This window comes from Arabidopsis lyrata (genome assembly GCF_000004255.2).
Source record: "Arabidopsis lyrata subsp. lyrata unplaced genomic scaffold ARALYscaffold_4, whole genome shotgun sequence".
NCBI lineage: Eukaryota > Viridiplantae > Streptophyta > Magnoliopsida > Brassicales > Brassicaceae > Arabidopsis > Arabidopsis lyrata.
In genome coordinates this window covers 992,478-1,013,221 of record NW_003302552.1, presented here as the reverse complement: position 1 = coordinate 1,013,221, position 20,744 = coordinate 992,478, and the positions used below count along the sequence as shown (strand labels likewise).

The 20,744-nt window shown below is 32.3% G+C and overlaps 2 protein-coding genes and 3 long non-coding RNA genes across 10 annotated transcripts; 3 read left to right on the top strand and 2 right to left on the bottom strand.

Moving 5' to 3' along the window:
* Positions 1–2,925: 2,925 nt before the first annotated feature.
* On the bottom strand, positions 2,926–4,659 carry LOC110228839. 5 transcript variants are annotated; one of them, XR_002332311.1, is made up of 3 exons: positions 4,098–4,659; positions 3,825–3,940; positions 2,926–3,183 (listed from the first exon to the last, which is right to left on the bottom strand). It is a non-coding gene; the product is annotated as an uncharacterized LOC110228839 (long non-coding RNA). The 5 variants fall into 5 exon arrangements; XR_002332312.1 differs by having other exon boundaries at positions 4,444–4,659; XR_002332310.1 differs by having other exon boundaries at positions 4,028–4,658.
* Positions 4,660–4,883: 224 nt separating this feature from the next.
* Positions 4,884–6,068, top strand: LOC110228835. Its single transcript, XM_021027016.1, has 2 exons — positions 4,884–5,807; positions 5,924–6,068. Exon 1 carries the CDS (start codon positions 5,223–5,225, stop codon positions 5,775–5,777), a length of 555 nt encoding a protein of 184 aa, XP_020882675.1. The 5' UTR covers positions 4,884–5,222; the 3' UTR covers positions 5,778–5,807; positions 5,924–6,068.
* Positions 6,069–6,204: 136 nt separating this feature from the next.
* LOC110228836 lies at positions 6,205–7,516 on the bottom strand. The gene is made up of 2 exons (XR_002332302.1): positions 7,115–7,516; positions 6,205–6,411 (listed from the first exon to the last, which is right to left on the bottom strand). It is a non-coding gene; the product is annotated as an uncharacterized LOC110228836 (long non-coding RNA).
* A 2,175-nt stretch (positions 7,517–9,691) lies between these two features.
* On the top strand, positions 9,692–10,523 carry LOC110229572. The gene is made up of 2 exons (XR_002332994.1): positions 9,692–9,997; positions 10,122–10,523. It is a non-coding gene; the product is annotated as an uncharacterized LOC110229572 (long non-coding RNA).
* Positions 10,524–12,650: 2,127 nt separating this feature from the next.
* LOC9314687 (cyclin-D2-1) lies at positions 12,651–14,971 on the top strand. Of its 2 annotated transcripts, none has more exons than XM_021029680.1 (6): positions 12,651–13,249; positions 13,499–13,585; positions 13,668–13,766; positions 13,879–14,074; positions 14,179–14,306; positions 14,463–14,971. In XM_021029680.1, the coding sequence occupies exons 1-6, from the start codon at positions 12,929–12,931 to the stop codon at positions 14,706–14,708; spliced, it is 1,077 nt and encodes a 358-aa protein (XP_020885339.1). In that variant the 5' UTR covers positions 12,651–12,928; the 3' UTR covers positions 14,709–14,971. The 2 variants fall into 2 exon arrangements, with proteins under 2 accessions (XP_020885339.1, XP_020885338.1); XM_021029679.1 differs by having other exon boundaries at positions 12,662–13,249; positions 14,460–14,971.
* The last annotated feature ends 5,773 nt before the right edge of the window (positions 14,972–20,744 follow it).

The window sequence follows — 20,744 nt, the reverse complement described above, 5'->3', positions numbered from 1 at the left end:
CGGACTGTTTTATCTCCAAGAGACCAAATTTTGTTAACAATAACATGGATCTTAGCAACGTGGGGAGCAGTAGATGGAAATCTACCAACAAGAAAATCTTCCCATAGGGGAACGGAATCACTGATAACTGCTGAAGGAACCTCAATCGTTGGAATACCATCAACCAAACTGACTTGAAACTCATGTTTTTTAAGTGACGGACGCTTATTCACTGCTGCTGCATACGAAAGTTGCTTGGATTGAACAGGAGAGGAATCTCCCGGAGGAGACACGGAGCTTACCGGCTCAGACATCGGATCCACCGGTGGTGGCCGCCGCCTAAACCCTAGCGTGATGGAAAAGCTTCAGAAACCCTAATCGCCTTACCAGTCGCCTTCTCTGGTTCCGTTGGAGCAATGTTTCATTATCTGAAGTAACGACGATAAAGAACTAATACACCAAATTGGGAAAGAAGAATAAACCACACCAACTTTTTGGATCGGTTACGAAACCTTCTAGGTTCTAGCAAACCACATAAAGCTTATGAACATGATACACAAGTTTGATCATGTTACCCAGTTCGATCATTTGATTTAACAACCCATAAATTGTTTTAAAACTTTTAATTTAAATTTGAGTTTTATTATATTAACAATGATTTATAATACATCATAATCATAGATTTATCAACTCGAATGTGATAAATGGGAATAATGGATACTAAATAAATTTATCATTTTACCAAGATTCTTTGAAATTTATATAACTAAAACTCTTAGAAAATATATGAAAAAGAATAAGAAAAGCTAATGGACAATACAAACACACAAGATCGAAGAGATGAAGCCGGAGGAGAAACGGAGGGAGTGAAGGCAAGATCGGGAAGGAAGAATCGGCGGAGGAGAGGAGAAATCGAAAATCGTCGGAAGGTTTCTAGGTTTTCTCCCGAGAGAGGAGAGGAGAGAAGAAAATGATTTTTTTTTTCTGCTTTCAGGGAAAAACGCGTTTCACAGACGAATCAGGAGCCGCCACGTCACACGATATTGGATATCAAAAGTATCACTGCACTGATACAGATCAGGCCCAAATGTATTGTCTGATCCATTAAAAAATTGTTTTTGGGCTCCTAATACTCCAAATATATCACCTATGTACATGGTCTTAGCTATCTTGGGTATCTATCTATTTCCTATTTTAGATCCGTTATCTGTTACATTTGCTGAATCCAACGACATTGGCTCATAAAAAGGGATGATCTTTGGTTTCCAAGATTATTGATTTGATTGATCACTGATCACAAACTATTATTCAGGGTAGGTTGTAGATGGATTACAAGATTTATGGCACTTGGATGTTATGCATTTCTTCTAATGCCAGGCTTTATTCAAGGTTTGTTTGACATCTACTAATTAGGGATCTATCTCTCTCTTTTTTTATATAGTCTACAGAAATTGAAGTTAGTCATTCCTCTGTTTTTAATTTTTTTTTTTTTGGGTTAGAGTCTAAATCATTTATTTTGCAGTTTTTTTTTTTTTAGTATTACCAAACAGAATTTTAGTTTTGTTTCTAGTCTCCTAAATTGTAGCAAAGAACCAATGGAACAATGACAAACAAAAAAAAAGAAGAAAGAAAAAACAGAGAAAGCCTTAGTTGGAAACTTTGTCGAATGTGCTCGTGACATTGCGATCTCATTGATGGATATAGTAGTCACATGAAATTGGTGGGATGTTGTCTTGAGTTTGAATCTCTCCGCTCATGCATGGTGAAAAGAAACAATATTCTTTAATAGATCTAAAAATGCTAGTGTCGTGGAAATCAAAAATGAATATAGCGGAGGAGATTGCAACTGCTTTTAGCTTATCTTTCACACTGCTTTCCCAAGGGCGATCGTATATGTGAATATATTACTTGATGAGGATGGTAGGCCTGGGCATTCGGGTACCCGTTCGGGTTCGGTTTTTTTTTTCGGGTATCGGATCTATTCGGGTAGGGGGTCAAGACCCATTCGGGTATTCTAAAAATTTGGTTCGGGTTCGGTTCGGGTTCGGGTCGGTTCGGGTATTTTAATAAAAAAAAGTAAAATATCCGAAAATAACCAAAAATACCCGAAATATTTTCGGGTTCGGGTCGGGTTCGGGTTTTTAACTCATATATACCCAAATCTAACCGAAATACCCGATTTCTCGAAAATACATTGGTTACTCTTTACCCAAATATAACCAAAAATATTTAAAATACCTAATATATTCGGATTTATGATTGTAATTTTAGGTATTTCGGGTATTATAAATATAAATATAACTAATATTTTTAAGTGTATATTTGTATTCGGGTACATTCGGGTATTGGATTCGGTTCGGGTTTTTTTCGGGTAGGAAGTTAGGACCCATTCGGGTATTTTTAAAAATTGGGTTCGGGTATTGTTCGGGTTTTTCGGTTCGGGTATTCGGTTCCGGGTATTTTGTCCAGGCCTAGAGGATGGTGTTGCGACTTGCGAAGCTGAGTAAGACTTCATAAACAAACCGTGAGGATGCTGACACGTGACTAATAAAAAACAGATCGAACGGTTGGTATATGTGGGAGCTCTGATCTTAGGGTGTAGACTTTTCTTGTTGAAACGACGGCGTATAAGGTCAGGGCTTGTGTTGGAGACTCGAGAGATCTTAAGGGCATGATTATCCATAGTATCTTAAAAATACCTCTTAGCAATATTTAAGTAATATATTTGTAAAAGTGATAGTTAAGAGATAGTATTTTTGAGTTAAGATTTTTGTGTGATTAATGGTAGGCTCTTTAACATGTGGTTGTTAGAAAAAAAATATTAATATAAAAATAAAATTTATAGTTATAGAAAATTTAATAATTGTTGCAAATTAAATTTATAATTATAAAAAATTTAATAATCGTTGCAAATTAAAATTATAATTATAGAAAATTTAATAATCGTTGATGATGTATATGTTACACCTAGAATAGTTTTTGTCATGCGAGACGAGAAAAAGAAGACACAAATATGAAACAAAATCAACTCATTGACCAAATTATATCACAATACAAAAGGATATTACCACAAATTTAGATTACAAAATGAGAATTGCATGTAAGAAAAGGATCAAGCCTACTCTGCTTAAATCGCCTTTCGATTGACTTTCAAGTATGGTAGAGCTCCGATCACATTGTCATAGAGCTCCGGTTCACTTCGGTCTGCATTATGGAAGCAGAATACAAAGCTAAACATGTAAGAAAGAAGAGGGAAAAGAACAGAGCAGTGAAGTTGCTAATGAACATAGCCAAAACAAGAAATAACTTGAACTTGTGATCATCGTATTGATGCCATAAGTTTTTACTTTCCTGTTTCTACTAGTTAATGATAATAGATGTCTCCCTAAATCACATTTCTAATGGAAGCCGATGCAGTGAATCTCGATGTCATGGTAATGTCTAGGTGCAGGGAGTCAAATGCACAAAGAAAGATGAGATTTGAAGTTCGAAATGTGTGTTTTGACAAACAAAACAAAACAAAACCGTGCATTTACTACCAAGAACTGAAGCAGCCAAGTCTCAGATTATATATCTAGCTTGAGTTTTTTGCATCTGCCCTATCATCATTATTGCTAAGAGCTCGTTTTTGTCCAACCATATCACACCTCGTGCTGAAACATCAACGCGAGTCACCTCACAGTTAATCACTAAAGCTTCAAAGAGATGAATGCATATCACACACATACAAAACTATATATCCATCACGATATGCAGAATCAAACAATGAACCTAAAGGGAAAAAGAATGTAGTTTGCAAACAGAAACAAGATTGAAGAAATAGATACTTGTTAAAGAAAACCAACCATTTTCGATAAACGCAATTTCCTCTTGTTGTTCTTCTTAGCTAACAAATGCTGCTTTCCGGATCTCCTCCTCACAATCTTCCCCTACCCGTGACTCTGAACCGCTTCGCTGAGGCCTATCAACAATATACATTACACATTCTCATAATTCCATTCAACAAAGACATTACACCAATCAAGAAAAGCAAAAATCTTTGCTTTACCAATTAAAACCTTCTAAAGCTAACATGAAGTTCACAGTTTCAGTATCTTAAACTTCAAAGATTCTCATACTTTGGCGAAGCCACTCGCCCCTAGACGTTACACACAGCTCAAAATCCGAACATGTCTTTCATCTTATCTTGTGGCTTGTTTCTATACAATGAATAACAGATACAAAGAGATTGACAAGAAACTATGTACAACATTGCAATGTAATTGATCATCAAAATTAAAACCCAAAGCTAATTATGCCACAACCTAAAAGAAAAACTAAAGGCTACCTAAATATGAAAGACAAACTCTCTAGCAGAGATTAGCATTTAGAAAGTAAATGGTTAGTTGATAGTAGGAACCAAAGGATTACTAGAAATCAAACACGCAAGAACAACGAAAGAAAATCAAATGGCGATTCACATACTCGCTAATAAATCACCATTTTACAAAAATTAGGGGTTTCCACAGTCAAAATTAAAATTAAGATCTGATACACAAAGAAAACCAAATAAATCCGATCTGAATCCATAACAACACAGATGAAATGGGAGAAATTTGATGTTTATTATCGGTAGAAACCCTAAAATTTGTGGATTTGATTCCAGAAACCCAATTCGAAATCGAAACAACGATCGTTTCTTAAGTTTAATTTCAGCTCTTAAGTTTAATTTCAGCTCTTAACAATGAGAGAGAGAGAAAGACAACCCACTCATAAGCCGACGACACGTGGACGCCTCTTAAGTTTAATTTCAGCTCTTAACTAAGGAACGTTCCTTAGTTTAAAACATACTTTCTCATTTATTTTAATTCTAAGATTGAGTTAAGATTTGTCTAAGAACCCACTGTTAATCATGCTCTTAAATAACCCTAACAGTAGTGTCTCTCTGATGCAGCATCCTTATCGTGTCACACAAAGGTTAAACGTTTTCTAATTTTTTCTTGGTTGCTTTTCCCTTTCTCTGCAGTTTTCTGTTTATCTTGGATTTTACTTTTATTTGATTTAGGTTTTCCGTTTTCCTAATTACGTTAGGAGCTAGAAGCTAAGCTTTCATATAAATAGTCCTCTAATGCCTTGTAAAGAGGCAGTTCTCAAACAAGCTTCGTCCGCTTCATCAAAACCTCTGTTTCTTCGGTGTCCTCTTCTTGTTGTCTCTAGTTTCCGCTCCATTATCACTCTCTTAGCAAGTAATCTCCGTCGAAATTATGAGCAGAGATTTATCCAGTAAGAAGCGTAAGATCTCTGCTCACACATGCGTTTTCTGGGACGTCGAGGATTTCCAGGTCCCTGATGGTCACGATCCTGATTGGGTTTATCAGAAAATCAAATCAGCTATTGCGAAAAAGGGTTATCGTGGTATTGTGGAAATTAAGGCTTATGGTGAGAAGAACAAGATCCGGGATGAGTTTCTACTTGCCGGAACCATTGTTGTACCCGAAGGAGATAAATGTGCGAGAGTTTATAGGATGATGAGCGACGTTCTTTTCTGGACATTGGACAATCCTTCAGATTACCCTGTACTAGTGCCAAATGTGATGGTTATCTCCAAAAACATCTTACAAGAGGAGGGTTTCCTCAGGGTTCTTCGAATTTTGCAATGTAGAGGTTACAACATTCTCTTAGCAGGTTCTTATTATGATGTCGCATCACAAAATGAGCTTCACTTTGTAAGCTCATTATGGCTTTGGAAAAGCCTAGTAGATGGAAGAAAACCTATCGACCAAACCGGAAGCTCACAATCTGATTACAATAAGGAGTAAGTAGCGCAAGAACGAAAGTAGCTAGCTACACTTTTATTTAAATGATCCCTTGTTTTTTCTGTCTTTAACTCTCTGAAGAGTCTTTGGGTTGTGTGTATAATAAAAACATTGACATTTCATCTTGTTCTCTGTATTGGGTTCAAATGCTCTGCTCGTCCTATTGAATTCTTCAATTTCTCCAAGATTTCTTAATTTCATAACTTGTTTGGTCAAATTTGTCCCGTGAGAAAATATGGGTACCACGCAGATCTTAATCTTTTTTTGGACCAACAAGTGACTGGTAATGCCCAAGTTGGTCTCTTTTGGATCGAGTTGATGATTTCTTTCTAGTCTTTGATCTGTAGTGTATTACATAACCTCCAGCTAATCATTTATAGACCATTGTTCATTGCCTTTTGTTTGTTTGAAAGTAAAACTTTAGAAGATATATGAAAAAGAATAAGAAAAGCTAATGGACAATACAAACACACAAGATCAGAATAAAACATTGCAATGGAATCTTCCAAAATGTTACAAACCAAATATTTCTATCAAAATCAAACCCAACAACCAGTCACTAACAAAATAACTCAATTTTTTTTTGATGTGGATAGTTCCTGTCTCAAGAGAAATGCCGACGTCTTTGGTAGTGGACCTGTCCACACTCCACAATCAAAGTGTTAACATGTCTTTCTTCAACATTATTACTGGCCATACAACATATTGTGCAACAATATAGCAGAGAATCTTAAATGTAATGAATCAATGAAAACTCAACTGACTTAATGAAATACTTCCAAATATTCAGCTATATTACTCTCATATGTTTATAATCACTAGACCGGGATTGGTCACTCCTAATCAATTAGCTATAACAATTGCAAAATTCACCAAAAAAGTTCACAAAATATAAAGACAAATTCACCAAACATAAATGAAATAAGAGGCTGTGATAGTTTTTCAAGTTGCTCAGTTAACCGCTCAGATCGACATTATAATCGCTGACTCATTAAGCATCAAAATAATGCTTTCTATAAATATTTTTTCTCATCATAGCAACAAAAAAAAAACAGACATAGAACTAAGCATAGTAACAGATCTTTGTCTTAAAATTAGATAAATATAAATGGTTGCTCAGCTAACCGCTCAGGTTCGACTATTTTTGTCGACCGTTCATTAAGTGTAAACACTTTCAATTTCATTATAAGATCTCATCATTGCAACCATAACTAAGTAAGAAAACTCACAAAATTTCTTCATTATTGAACACAGAACACGAGATTAAAACACTAGAGCAGGGCTAATCTCTAACATTCCCTACAAGATAGAGACAGAATCTGAAACAACTAAAGATTTACCTCTACATATACTAATGGAGACTAGGGTTATGAAACCCGCATACAATAGAAAAAAAAAAGAGTGAATCACAAAGCGAGAAGCGGAGGAAATTTAGGGTTTTTCAATTTTCGCCGGATCTCATTCGTTTTCTACAAGATGAGTTATTTTATAGAGGAAGACTTTAGGGTTTTAGTTGATGGGCTCTGAGCTACTTCTTATTGGGTTTTTAAAGGCCCATATATTATGTATGGGCTCTGATTGGACTGAATTCTGTAGATCAATCAATTCGAATATGGGTCATGGGTGTGGTAGGCATAAACAAAAAATTCAACTGAATTTTAATTTGTTGGATACAGTTTCTCAGTCGGATAAAGGACATAATGATGAAATTTGTATTGCGATTTTACAAGATGAATTATCAAGCCGGCTCCTTGACAAAAAAAAATTAATAATAATAATTATCAAGAAGGTTATAGCGTGTTTTTTTTTAAACATCAGAATTTATTATTTATTGTAAATTATGAGAACTGTTACATAGACGATTTTACAACGGACAATTCCTTCTGACCTATCTTAGATCCACGACCTATATTATTGTGATTTCGTTAAAAATTGGTAATTTTTTAGATAGTTAAAAATTGTTAGTGTAAATGTAGAATATGTATTCTAGACATTATACATGTTCTACGTATTTTAGAATTGACATATGTTCTAAAAATTTCAGAATTCTAAAGTTGATATGTTCTATGAAATTTAGAATACATATTCTACCGTTTACTATATTTCTACGAAATTTAGAACATATATTATACGGATTACTCTATGTTCTACGATTTATAGAATATATGTTCTACACTTTACCTATGTTCTCTACAAGTTAGAATATATGTTCCGCTAAAATTAGAAAATAAATTTCCATAAAGATAGGAATCAAGTAGAAAAAATAAGAAAGCTAAATCTAAAAATTAGGGAAATCGAATATATTTCTACAAAAAAAGGAAAATCTTGATAATATATTTTTTGTTTACGTTCTACGAAAATTAGAATTCATATTCTTAAAATTTTAGAATTAATAGAAAAGATTAAAAACGTATTAAAAAAAAATCGATTCATATAAAACTAGGTATGTTCGCAATTAAGTTAGATCAGCCAGATCTATATGGTCAAAGACGTGAGCCGGACCTATCCTAAGAAATCAAGACATTTTTAACTAATCTATATAAAACCAAAGATGTCAATGTTGTATTAGTCCATTCTGTGACACATTTTTAGTTCTCATACCACAATTAGATAGAAACGAGGGTTGTAAACTCAAATTCAAAATGGCACAAACAATTAGTAAAACTATACTTAGTAAAACAAGGGTTGCGTCGTGAAGAACAAAGGTTGTGTCGTGAAGAACAAAGGAGAAGAGGGTTTTCTAAAATTTATTTTCTGATTTATGTAAAATATCTTTTTTGGGTAAATAGAAAGACTCTTTTTGAATTAGAAGTTTTGGACTATATTCCATCATTATAAAATCTAGTTGACCAAATCTTATTAGAAAAGGTATAAGATAGACATTTTTGATCAAAAAGATCTTTTTCTAATTTCTCCAAAGACCATTAGGCTCCAAATCTTGGCATAATTAATGTGTTGATAAGTCTTTGACTGGTGGCTGCGATGCTAGATGGAAAATGTAAACTAAAGGGAAAAAAACAGAGGCATTTTGGGTAGTTTAGGTCATAGCCAGCTAAGAGATTAGTATAGGCAATTAATCATGATTGCTCAAATAAATAGAAGGGAGTATATGCTTGGATCACAAAAATCCAAAGGCTTACGCACAAATATGAAATAGCTTACAACTTTCGAACCATAGAGTTCAAAATGTGCCAGAAAATATTTTGGACCTTTTTGTGTTTTTATATAAAATGGAACAAGCGTGATTCTTACCCAAAGTCCACTAGATCCATTATGATCTAGTGGTCAAACACATACGGTAAAACCTCTATAAATTAATAATGTTGGGACTAGCAAATTTTATTAATTTATAGAGAGATTTTACTAATTTTGCAATTTTTAAAAAATATTTCTATCTAAAAATAATTTTTTCCTTTATAAGTAATATCTTTTAAAAACTAATTACAAGTAGAGAAACAATTGTTAAGTTTAAAAAAACAACAAAACTTTTTCGAATAATAGAGTCATATTTTATTAAATTTTTTACATAGAATATTTTAAATATATATCATAGTAATTCAAATATGACATATATAAATTTATATCATATATATATATATATTGATAAGTTTATATAATTATTAATTTATTATATCGATGGGACCATATGTTTATATGAGATTTTCAAAAAATTATTATCTTATTAATTTATCGATTTATGTCATATTTTATACTAGTCCCAACTCGGGACCGGAAGAATTTATTAATTTAGAGAGGTTATTAATTTATAGAGGTTTTACTGTATATCTGTAGAACAGAAACATGTAGTTTGGCCTGGGCGTCCGGTTTGAACCAAAATAAACCGAACCGACCGAACCGAATCTTTCGGTTTTCGGTTTGACTTCAAGCTCAAGAAATAACCGATCGGCAAAATTATGATTGGACTTCGATTATCGGTTCGGTTCGGTTCGGCAGACGGTAACCGATCGGTTTTCTCGGTTTAAGGCTACACCATATATAAACACAAAAACCCTAGATCTAAGTCATTTTTGTTTTTTCTTTTCCCGCAGCCAAAGAAGAGATCCTTTTCTTTCTCCTTTTCTCCTTCGATCTTCTTCTATTTTTCTTAGATTTTTTTTCCCCACCTCTCTTCTTACCTTCTACAACTCTCCCTATTTTTCGTTGAGATCGTGTCCTAGACGAAGCTCTTCATCCTTCGATCCCTCGCGATATTCAGATAACTTGTAAGCTCTCCTTTTTTACCGTTAAACTTACTTTTCATGTACTATCTATGCTTGTTAGTGTCTTTGATGTGTTTTACTCGTTAAATAGAGTCTTTTGATGTTTAGAGATTTGTTATATTGTCAGATCCGGTGGATTGAAAGATAGTAGCGGCGGAGAGATTAACGGTTTGTAACAGTGGTCTTGGTTCTCGCCTTCTCGGTGGCTTGGACCGCCGCAGTCCGCCGTCGTCGCCGCTCATCGTCTTTTCTCGAAACCCTAATGTATATTGGATTTGGGCTTGTAATCTAATAGATTTGTTTTGTGATTCATTTAGATATTTTTGGGCTTGTTACTTTTATTTCGCCCATTATTTTAGTAGTCTGTAATTGAATGTATTTGTTATTTGAACCCATTATTTTAATTTTTGGTCTAATTCGGTTCGAATAAACCGAATTAGAATAAAATTCGGTTTATTTCGGAATTGATTTTAAATCCTATAACCGAACCGAATAAACCGAGAACCGAACCGACCGAACGGAAGTTTTATTCGGTTAAATTCGGCAGATTTTTAGAAATCTGAATAAACTGAAAAACCGAGTAAACCGAACCGATTAACCCGATTTAACCGAATGCCCATGGCTATAGTTTTAGACAACACATGTAAATATAAACTCTAATAGTTAGCACATATATATATATATATATAAATATGTCAAAATTTTAAATAGTGTTAGTCATCATACTTTTTTTTTTTTTAAGGTTTAAGTACTTCTATGCATTGAAAAACACATTTATGTAAACTTACTAGTAATGAATCTAGAGTAGAATCGGACAAAATTTTCGAACTTGGCCGAAATTTTCAAACTTAGCCTAAATTTCTGAACCGAGCCAAAATTCTCGAATTCGACTCCGAACCAAACTGTAAAATAACCGAAATAGAAATATATATATATACATATCTATACCAAATTTACCGATTTCGAATTGAACCTGGACTATGAAAAACCGAACCAAACTAACCAAAATACATTAAAAGAACTAATATTTAGCTAAATGTAAAAAAAAAATCTATATTTAAATATGTTAAACCTATATAATTTTAGTTAAATAAGTTTCTTGTTACTAGGTTTTTATAATTTATTTGTCAAAACCCAAATGAAACTGATAATTTTGATTCCAAATGGGTTTTATTTCAAGAACCTAAAAATGAAATGAAGTTTTAGTTCTTTTTTTATTTTTCAGCAGTGACACTTCCACTCCTTAGATGATCAATATCATAAATGTTGTCAGTTTGAAAGAGAATAGCTGAAAACGCAAATACAAAATTTTTCAAAAATTGTGTGTTAAGTAATATGTAGGAAACCCTAAAATCTGATTTGGCTTGAGACCATATTCGCAGCTTGTATGTTGACGTGAAGTCTAATCCCCGTTTAACCGATTTTAGATTTAATTTATCCTATTTCGGTTGTTTTGCAGTCGGGATATAATTTTCATAACCGTGACTGCTCCATAACAATGTAGAATGGGCGAAATCCGAGAATACGTCACCCAGTTAAAACCTAATAAAAGTGAGTTACGTTACATAATTCTTGATTTGAGACTAAGCAACTTTCATGCTAGGCGGGTTAGATTTCTAAAGTTAGTAGATCATTCAATAGCAAATATCTTTTGTATCGGAGTACTTGTCTGATAACTAGGTGTTTGGGAATTGAAGAAGGCTGTGAACACATGTTCAAAACAATGTCAAAACATGACATAAAAAGTGTTTTGTATAAGTGAAGTTATACATGATTCGTCTAAGTAGCGAGCATAGTTTTGGCTACATTTTGTTATTTCTTAGAATTTTATTCATTAGGTTGGAGGTTTACACAACTCCGCTGTTGGTTGGATTAGAGTTGACATATTTCATTTCTAAAGTTATGTGGTGGTGGTCCGCTGTTTTGGGTTAAGTTTTTGTCAATATTTTTTTTCTTATCTTTGTATTTTTTTTTTTGGCTTTCAATTGATCGATCTACAACTTTCTATATCTACTGTGACATGTGAAGCGGTTGAGCGACCTTTTCAGCTTATTCTACTCGAATTCAAGACTAGAAGTGGTCAAGATCTGATTAGGTTTTGCTTTTTCTCAATCAAACCTTAGTTGAGTATATCTCGACGTTACCAATGTCGATGAATAACAAATGATTCTCAAACCTTAAAAGTAAAACCCATCAAACCGAAGTAAATAAGCATATGTTTCAATTTCAGAGTTCTACAAAACGCCAAGCAAAGACATGAAGACCAAAAAAATTTTATGAGAGGTTTGTGATTTTTATCGACATCAAAACAATATATGATCTCAGAGAAGAACTAGAACTAATGAATAAGATACATATTTAATTTGTAAAAACTAAGTTTAACGGTTTTGATTTATATTTTTTATATTTTTTTCAAAAACTATCTTGCTTTTTAGGAATGTAATCTCCTAGAATTATAACATTTATGACCAATTTATTTTTCAAGAATTTTTTTTCGTTAGCGTATTTAGTTTTACTATTTTTTTTATTAAAATGTGCATGAGAATTTTTTTTTTAACTTTTTATATGCCCATGATAATTACTAATAAATTATTATTTTAAATTTAAAATTTTAATTTTTATTTCCACATATTTTTCTGAGTGTGTATATTCTCTGTATTTCCATTTGAGTCTGTGGAGTGGTCGCTCCCCTCTCTACCCTAAACACACTCACCCACTTTCCTCTGTATAAGCCCCTCTCTCTCCTCTCTCTTCTCTCCTGCCATGAAAATCGCAGTTCCTCGAGACAAAACCTCCTCAGAAATCTCCCATCTCTGATGACTTTTGCTTCCTTAGTTTTCACTTTACTGTCCGAACGCTCTCAAGAACTTTGAGACACCCCAATAAACGATTAAAGAGACTATCAATAATACAGATAAAAACCAAACCAAACCCATGGCCGAGAATCTTGCTTGTGGTGAAACCACCGAGTCATGGATCATTGACAACGACGACGATGATATCAACTATGGCGGCGGATTTACGAACGAGATTGATTACAGTCATCAACTTTTTACTAAAGACGACAACTTTGGCGGCAACGGATCAATTCCGATGATGGGTTCTTCTTCTTCATCGTCCTTGAGTGAAGACAGAATCAGAGAGATGTTGGAGAGAGAGATTGAGTTCTGCCCTGGAACTGATTATGTTAAGAGATTGCTTTCTGGTGATTTGGATTTGTCTGTTAGAAACCAAGCTCTTGATTGGATTTTAAAGGTTTGGGATTTCTTCTTTTGATCTGTGTTGTGTTTTAAGAGAATAACTCAAATCTGGTTTGGTCTCTTTTTGTGCTTTTGATTGAGTTAAAGTGTGTTCTGTTCTTTGATCAGTTTGATAGATCATTCATATTGGGGTTTATTAGAGAGGCTTCTGATGTATTTATTATTGGATCTTCTCAATAGATTGAGGTTTTGATCTAAGTTGAGTAATTGAGTTCTTTTGTCTTTAATGCCAATTGTTCCACAGGTTTGTGCTCATTACCATTTTGGAGCTCTGTGCATATGTCTATCCATGAACTATTTGGATCGGTTCTTAACGTCCTATGAATTGCCGGTAAGTTGCATCGTCTTTTCGGATTGCTTTTCTTTATATTCGAGACAATCGATGACCGTTTTGTGTGTTTTCGATTGCGTAGAAAGACAAGGATTGGGCTGTTCAGTTGCTAGCTGTCTCTTGCTTATCATTAGCAGCCAAAATGGAAGAAACTGATGTGCCTCAAATTGTTGATTTACAGGTGCAACACACATTTAGTTCTTTAATAGCTCAGTTACGAATAATCATAATCGAAAATCGCGGTTTAGTGGAACTAATCTTGAATTGTTGTTCCTAATGGTTTTGATGAGCAGGTGGAGGATCCCAAGTTTGTTTTTGAGGCCAAAACAATAAAAAGGATGGAGCTTTTGGTTCTCAACACATTGAACTGGAGATTGCAAGCTCTAACTCCATTCTCCTTCATTGATTATTTCGTCGACAAGATTAGTGGTCATGTGTCAGAGAATTTGATCTATAGATCGTCGCGATTCATCTTAAACACCACCAAAGGTGCGTCATTTATTGATCGAAAGCAAGCTCTAATAATAGTCTTTCCTTGTTTGCAACTAGCTTAGGAAGGCTTAATGAGTTTCTGTTTATAAAATTGAATGCAGCAATTGAATTCTTAGAATTCAGGCCTTCTGAGATAGCTGCAGCAGCAGCAGTGTCTGTCTCCATTTCAGGAGAAACAGAATGCATTGATGACGAAAAGGCGATGTCTAATCTCCTATATGTAAAACAGGTAAACCCATCTAATATATTAGTTTCAAATGGTTGCAAAGACTCGAATTTTGTAGCTTTCGCTAATTAACATTCGGTATGATAGCGAAAGACGAAACCTTTACTGTTTCAATAACACACATTTCATCAGAATTTGATCATTGTCCTTCTTTAGCAGGAGAGAGTGAAGAGATGTTTGAATCTGATGAGAACTCTCACAGGGGAGAATGTGCCGGGAACTAGTTTATCGCAGGAGCAGCCGCGATTAGCAGTAAGAGTGGTACCGGCAAGTCCAATTGGAGTGTTGGAAGCAACATGTTTGAGCTATAAGAGTGAAGAGAGAACAGTTGAGTCATGTACAAATTCCTCACAGAGTAGTCCAGACAACAACAACAATAGCAACAAGAGGAGGAGAAAACAATGAGAGAGAATAAAAGAGTCATACATTTCTTTTACAAATCAAATCCACAAGGACTCATGACATTTGAGGTTCTTATTTTATTTTTGTTTTGTTCCTTTTTTTCTACAGAAAATTTCTTTTCTCTCTTTGATTTCTCATTTTCAATCTAAAAATTGGATTGGAAATGAGAGTTTTGTGAGAGAGGAAAAAAGAAAATAAGAGAGAGAGAGAGAGCTCTTACATAAAGGCGGCAAAATTAATAAGTCATTATTGATGATGATGAGAGACATCCCTAGTTCATGTTCTTGCTCCAAGGGACTTTTTTTTTTTTTTTTTCTACAGAATGTCAGAGATATAATTAAAAAGGAAATAAAAAGAGAATCTAGGTTTATGATTTTTCGTGTATTCAAAGGTGTAGTAAAGTATTAAATATTTTTATTATATTATGTTAAAAGTTATGAAATATTATATAATGCAATAGAGATTATTGTAAATTTGCAATAACAAATAAAAGTTTACCACTAAAAAATTTACACTCTCCATTAAAACAAATTACTGTTTTGACATATTTTATATTTATTAAAAATAATTTTTAAGATATATGATTATGCATATATTCATTTAGGGGTGTCAAAATGAGTCAAGATTCATAGGGTCAACCAAAACTCATCTCAACCCATGAACCCTAATGAGTTGAAATTTTTGATTCAAATGAGTTGATGGATCAAATGAGTTATTAAGTCAAATGGGTTGATGGATCAAATGAGTTGAGTTGTAATGGGTCAGTGGTTTCAATGATTTACCTATTTAACCCATCAATTTTTGTTAAATTGAATTAAACCAATTCAAATCTCTAAACCGATTTCAATTTGAGTCTAACCAAAACTTCTAAACCGATTGAATATTGTCCTTAATTTTCCCGCCAAAAATGTGAACACACAATTTTTCCATCAAAATATAAATTCGTGATTTTCCCGCCGAAAACGTAAATCCGCAATTTTCCTCCAAAAACGTAAATCCGTGATTTTCCCGCCAAAAACGTAAATCCGTGATTTTCTCGCCAAAATTTTTTATAATTTTTAGCCAAAAATGAGAATGTAAAATTTTCCCGCAAAAAACGTAAATCCGTGATTTTCCCGCCAAAAACATATATCCGTGATTTTCCCGCCAAAATTTTTTATAATTTTTAACCAAAAATGAGAATGTAAAATTTTCCCACGTAAATCCGTAATTTTCCCGCCAAAAACATAAATCCGTGATTTTCCCGCCAAATAATAGTGATGTTGATTATTATTATTATTATTATCATTTTACTAAATGAGTTGAGTCAACCCATCAACTCATTTAACTCTAAACTCATTGGGTAATGAGTTGAGTTGAGTTGGGTTAAACATTTTGACACCCTTATATTCACTACACAACAAGTTAATTAAAGATGAGTTAAACTAAAAAATTCTTGTTTTAGATGACAAGTTATTTATAACTTCCATTTGAAAATCATAGTGAAAATGTAAAAACGAACTCATAGTTTAAAAGATTTTCTACTATAAAACTTTAAAAATATATATACAAAATTTTATAAATCTAAAATTAATCTAAACCGCGGTTCAAATTTTCTAATTGTTAAAAAAGAAAAAGTAGATACGACACTTTTAAAATAAAATAACTTTAAAACGATACTTTTTATTAAACTAACAAAAATTATTTTTAAAAAATCGTACTTTTTACATGGTTAGTATAACGCTCAAAACTCTTTTTTTTTTCACTGGAAGTATATTAATAAAGGAAAAATACAGCATAGAAGAGAATCTAAAACAAACAACAAAGAGATACAATGATCAGTTTTGAACCTAAAAAAAAAAAGATGAGGATGAGATTTTGATGACACATATAATACTCAAAGCTATATCCCTTGATTTTAATGTGAATTTTCCTTGTTTGAAGAAATTATTTAATGTTGACAACAACAAAAATAACATAATTGGTTTGAAAGAGAATTGCATGTTTTGGGGATTGGAGAAGAGAAAACCATAATGGGCCCTGAAAAGAGGTCTTAGTGGGTCCACTTATTTTTGTTTTGACTATGCGACCGGTCAACATCTCTCTCTCCTCGTGTCTGAGAAAACAAAAAATAATAATCACTGAGCATAAGAAACCTTGGGAATCTACTGCCTTCTTTTTTTTTTTTTTTTTTTTTTTTTTTTAATGCTCATAAATAATATATTTATACATTCGTTTGTTGTTTTATATTTATATTCTAATGCAGTTCAATATTATTATAAGTAATTAAAATAGTTTAACGTGATTACCACCCATTTACGTACATAGTCTAAAAGTACTAAGTACATACTATATAACAAAATTTGTACTACTAGATTTTAATAAGCAACAAATAATAATACTACTATACCGATATATTTTTATTTTATTAGTGTGATTGGCTTATTTAAAAGGCGAACTTTCGTTGTTTGATTTTGTAAACTTGTAGTAAAATTTGAACAAATTTAATTTGAGTTTATGAAAGTAAAAAAAAAAAAACAAAAAAAACAAAAACAATAATTAATTAGTTTTAGTAGTAACAATTTGAATCCTAGATCGAGACTGGTGTAAAACGAGATAAGCATATTCTTGCGGATTTCAAAGTATATATATGCATGTTTGTATGTAAAATTTAATTTCTTCACTTACTTCAATTATGACAACTTTGTGGCACTTATAGACTTACTTCAATTACTATTATACTGTTAAAAAGGTTAACTGTTTTTAATTTTGTGTTAGTTTATTAGTTTTGTTTGTTTTCTCCATCTGATAGTTTAATATTGCAAAAAAGAAGATATATAAATCTATGGAAACTAAACCTAAACAAGGGAAGTAAAACCCTAAATTACATTGAAAAATAGAAGGTTATTCGCTTAGTTATGTTAGTTACTCTCTTTCACTTGCTTGCTGCTACTTGCTACTTTGCTAGGGTAGAGGTGAAAATTAGAGCCAGCTATGAAACATTTGTGTAGGCCTTTCATTTTTATGACCTACTTAAAATTAATACTTAATTTAATCATAGTAAAATTTAGTTATTAGGAATTGTGTGATAGAGAGAAAATTGCAACAATATTTATAAATAGAATCAAAATTTGTGGGAGTTCAACAGCTAAAATAATATAGAGATTTTAGGGTTTTATTTTCTGATATCTTGTGTTCTTGTTTTGTAGTTATTTCACATATAATTTTAAATTCTATTTAAATATTTTTTTTTTTTTGCTTTGACAAAAAATTTATTTTTTTATTTGTTTTGTATGGTCTCGATAATTTCAGAACTGTCCCTCACCATGTGTGTGTGTTGTATATATCTAGTTAGAATGAATTTGCTAGTGCCAAAGTAATAATATACCAGTAATATATTTGGAAATTTTAATAGATTTACACTCCAAGGATTTAATTATTTTGCTATGAACAAGATTCCTGAGCTAAAACATTGTTTATCAGATATTAAAAAAAAAAAAAAAACTGTGATCAAATCAAACAACCTAGATTAATAACGACACCAAAATGACAAAATATACATCTAAATGGATAAGAATACCAGTCCATTACATCATCGCCATTTCGTTCATAACATACTATCTTGGTTTGTATTTTATCAATGAAAGTTGTAACATTACAGTATTATTTCTTTAAATAAAGACGAACAAAGTGGATCAACCACACTAGTTGGTTGCTATAAATTTTCACCAAAAATAAAGCATAAGATTCTCTTACCAATGCAGGATTGTGTTGTACAGGCTATAATTGGCGACAGCATGTTTATATCATGGTTCAATATTTATAGATGTGAACATTATCTTTACATTAACTTCTGTTTTAAATTGTATGATTCAAGTTCTTCCAATTCATAGTGGTGATGTATATATTTTCATAAATGTACCCATTTTCTCCATAAAGTACTCTTGGTTCTAGCAAACAACATAAAAGTTTGTATCACAGCGAAAGTGAATTGAAACATAAATAATATTCTCTCCGTTTCAAAATATAAGTTGTTTTAGGAGATAATCAAAAACAATAAGTTTATTTGTTGACAATTTATTTTGAGTTGGTAGCTTATAAAATTTACATAGTAGCAAAGTTCGAATTTTAACCGAATACATATTTGAAATATAATGAGACCTAGAATAATATTAAAAGATGTATTATATTAGGAATCCTACGTACGTCCAAATTGAAATGAGATAGACTAATATTAATATATAGAAAAAACATAAATAGATTCATGCATTACCAATTAATTATAAGTTAAAATTACAAAATTATAACATTGGTCATAAGGCAGATAGCTATTTTGATATGATATTTTAGCCATGCAAATAAAAAGAGAATCATCAAGCATCTTTTGAGTTGCTCAATATGATTATATATTAAGTACTTACTTTTCATGTTATAATTGTAGAACCATGAATACAGTATAAGCATCATGCATCATACTTTATACCAAATTTCAAGATCTGCAAGTTTCCGAAAATAAACGCGTCCGACCTCCAAAATCATATGCCTAGGCGAGATCAACGAAGATAGATGATCCTTTCACCGTAGACATTCCCAATTGCATCAGCCACTCCTGCCGACGCCACTCCCAAATGCATAAAAAATACAATTGAATTTATACTTATTTGAGTTTAATTTGTTGCTATTTGTCATGGTCTAGATATAATTAGGAAAAGCTGAAATTGAATTTACTTATACAATATTGAATATTTTCTTAAATTATTTCTAATTTTTTTCAAATTAAATAATATTTTAAAACTTATCGAACCAATGACAAAATTAACATCGCAATGTTTTTCTATGAGCCCGGTATTAGTTATATAATTTTTCAATTACAGTGACTAATAAATATAAAGTATATGAATCCAACCATATACATGTTATTTATCTAATTTTTGATATACCAATACATGAGAGTACTAAATATATGTAACCTTAAATTAGAATTTCAAATCAAATTAGCAAAATAAACTTTTTTGGTTGATACCAATAATGGAATCGAATCTAGTTTGACATCGTGATTTCAGACACAACTTTTAACTTTAGTGTTCGAACTTCAGAATAATTATACACATCAGTTATATCTATAAACTTTATTCCAATGTAATAAGTTGAACTGTTAATGTAAGTTGGTGCATGCGGCGTGCCTAGTCCTTTTTTCTAATTATAAAATTAACTAACTATTTCGTGATTTCAGATTTTTGTTTAATATTCTCAAACACACATAAGACAGTACTGTACTTTGTCTTATCATTTATATATTGAATTTTCGTCAGCTTATATCATGGAATTGGAATCCATGATAGCTTATTATGCATATTTTTTAAAATTAAGGATAAGATATAAAACTACACGTTTAAGCCATAAGGTATTTATTTTATGTCATGATTTTAAAATAACACAGGAACTTACTATTAGTTTAAATTATATCTCTAATTAATGAACAGGAAGTATTTTGGTTCTCGCGAACATTAATTACACACGTAAACGGTAATTATTTTATTCTTATGAGCAACCAGACACACTTGCGGATTTAAGATTCTCTATTTAATGATTTATACCATTCTTAAACTTTAAATTATACCAAACAAGAAAAGCTTAAAAGAGCAAAAAAGTAAAATGGCGAAAAAGGGTAAAAAGAAAAGAACAAGAGTCAAAATGTAAAAAGTAAAAAGTATGGGGGAGAGTGCATTTTGAGGGAGTCATAAAAGTGTGGGGACCTTTCGAACTTACTTGCAGATTTTTCATCTTCTCTTTACTCTTTAGCCCTCACTTTGGGAAAAATGTCGTTTAATTGCTGAACTTTCAAAAAATGGCCGTTTAATACGTGAACTTTTCATGTGGCCAGTTTAAACACGAACTTAACGTTGACCGGCCATTTTAACTAAATGTAGTCGTTGACTACGCCAAAAAGCCACACCGTTAGCAGTCACTAACTGAGCCGATAACGACCGTTTACCCTCGTTAATGAGTCTCCGTTAGACCGAAAACGACGTCGTTTTACTCTTAAACCAAACCCAAAAT

Excerpts from the sequence above, each read along its gene's own strand:
- LOC9314687 (XM_021029679.1), top strand. The coding sequence starts at position 12,929 with ATGGCCGAGAATCTTGCTTGTGGTGAAACCACCGAGTCATGGATCATT. Across the intron at positions 13,586-13,667 it reads TAACGTCCTATGAATTGCCG|AAAGACAAGGATTGGGCTGT; the intron begins GTAAGTTGCATC and ends TCGATTGCGTAG. Across the intron at positions 14,307-14,459 it reads ATCTCCTATATGTAAAACAG|CAGGAGAGAGTGAAGAGATG; the intron begins GTAAACCCATCT and ends GTCCTTCTTTAG.
- LOC110228835 (XM_021027016.1), top strand. The coding sequence starts at position 5,223 with ATGAGCAGAGATTTATCCAGTAAGAAGCGTAAGATCTCTGCTCACACA.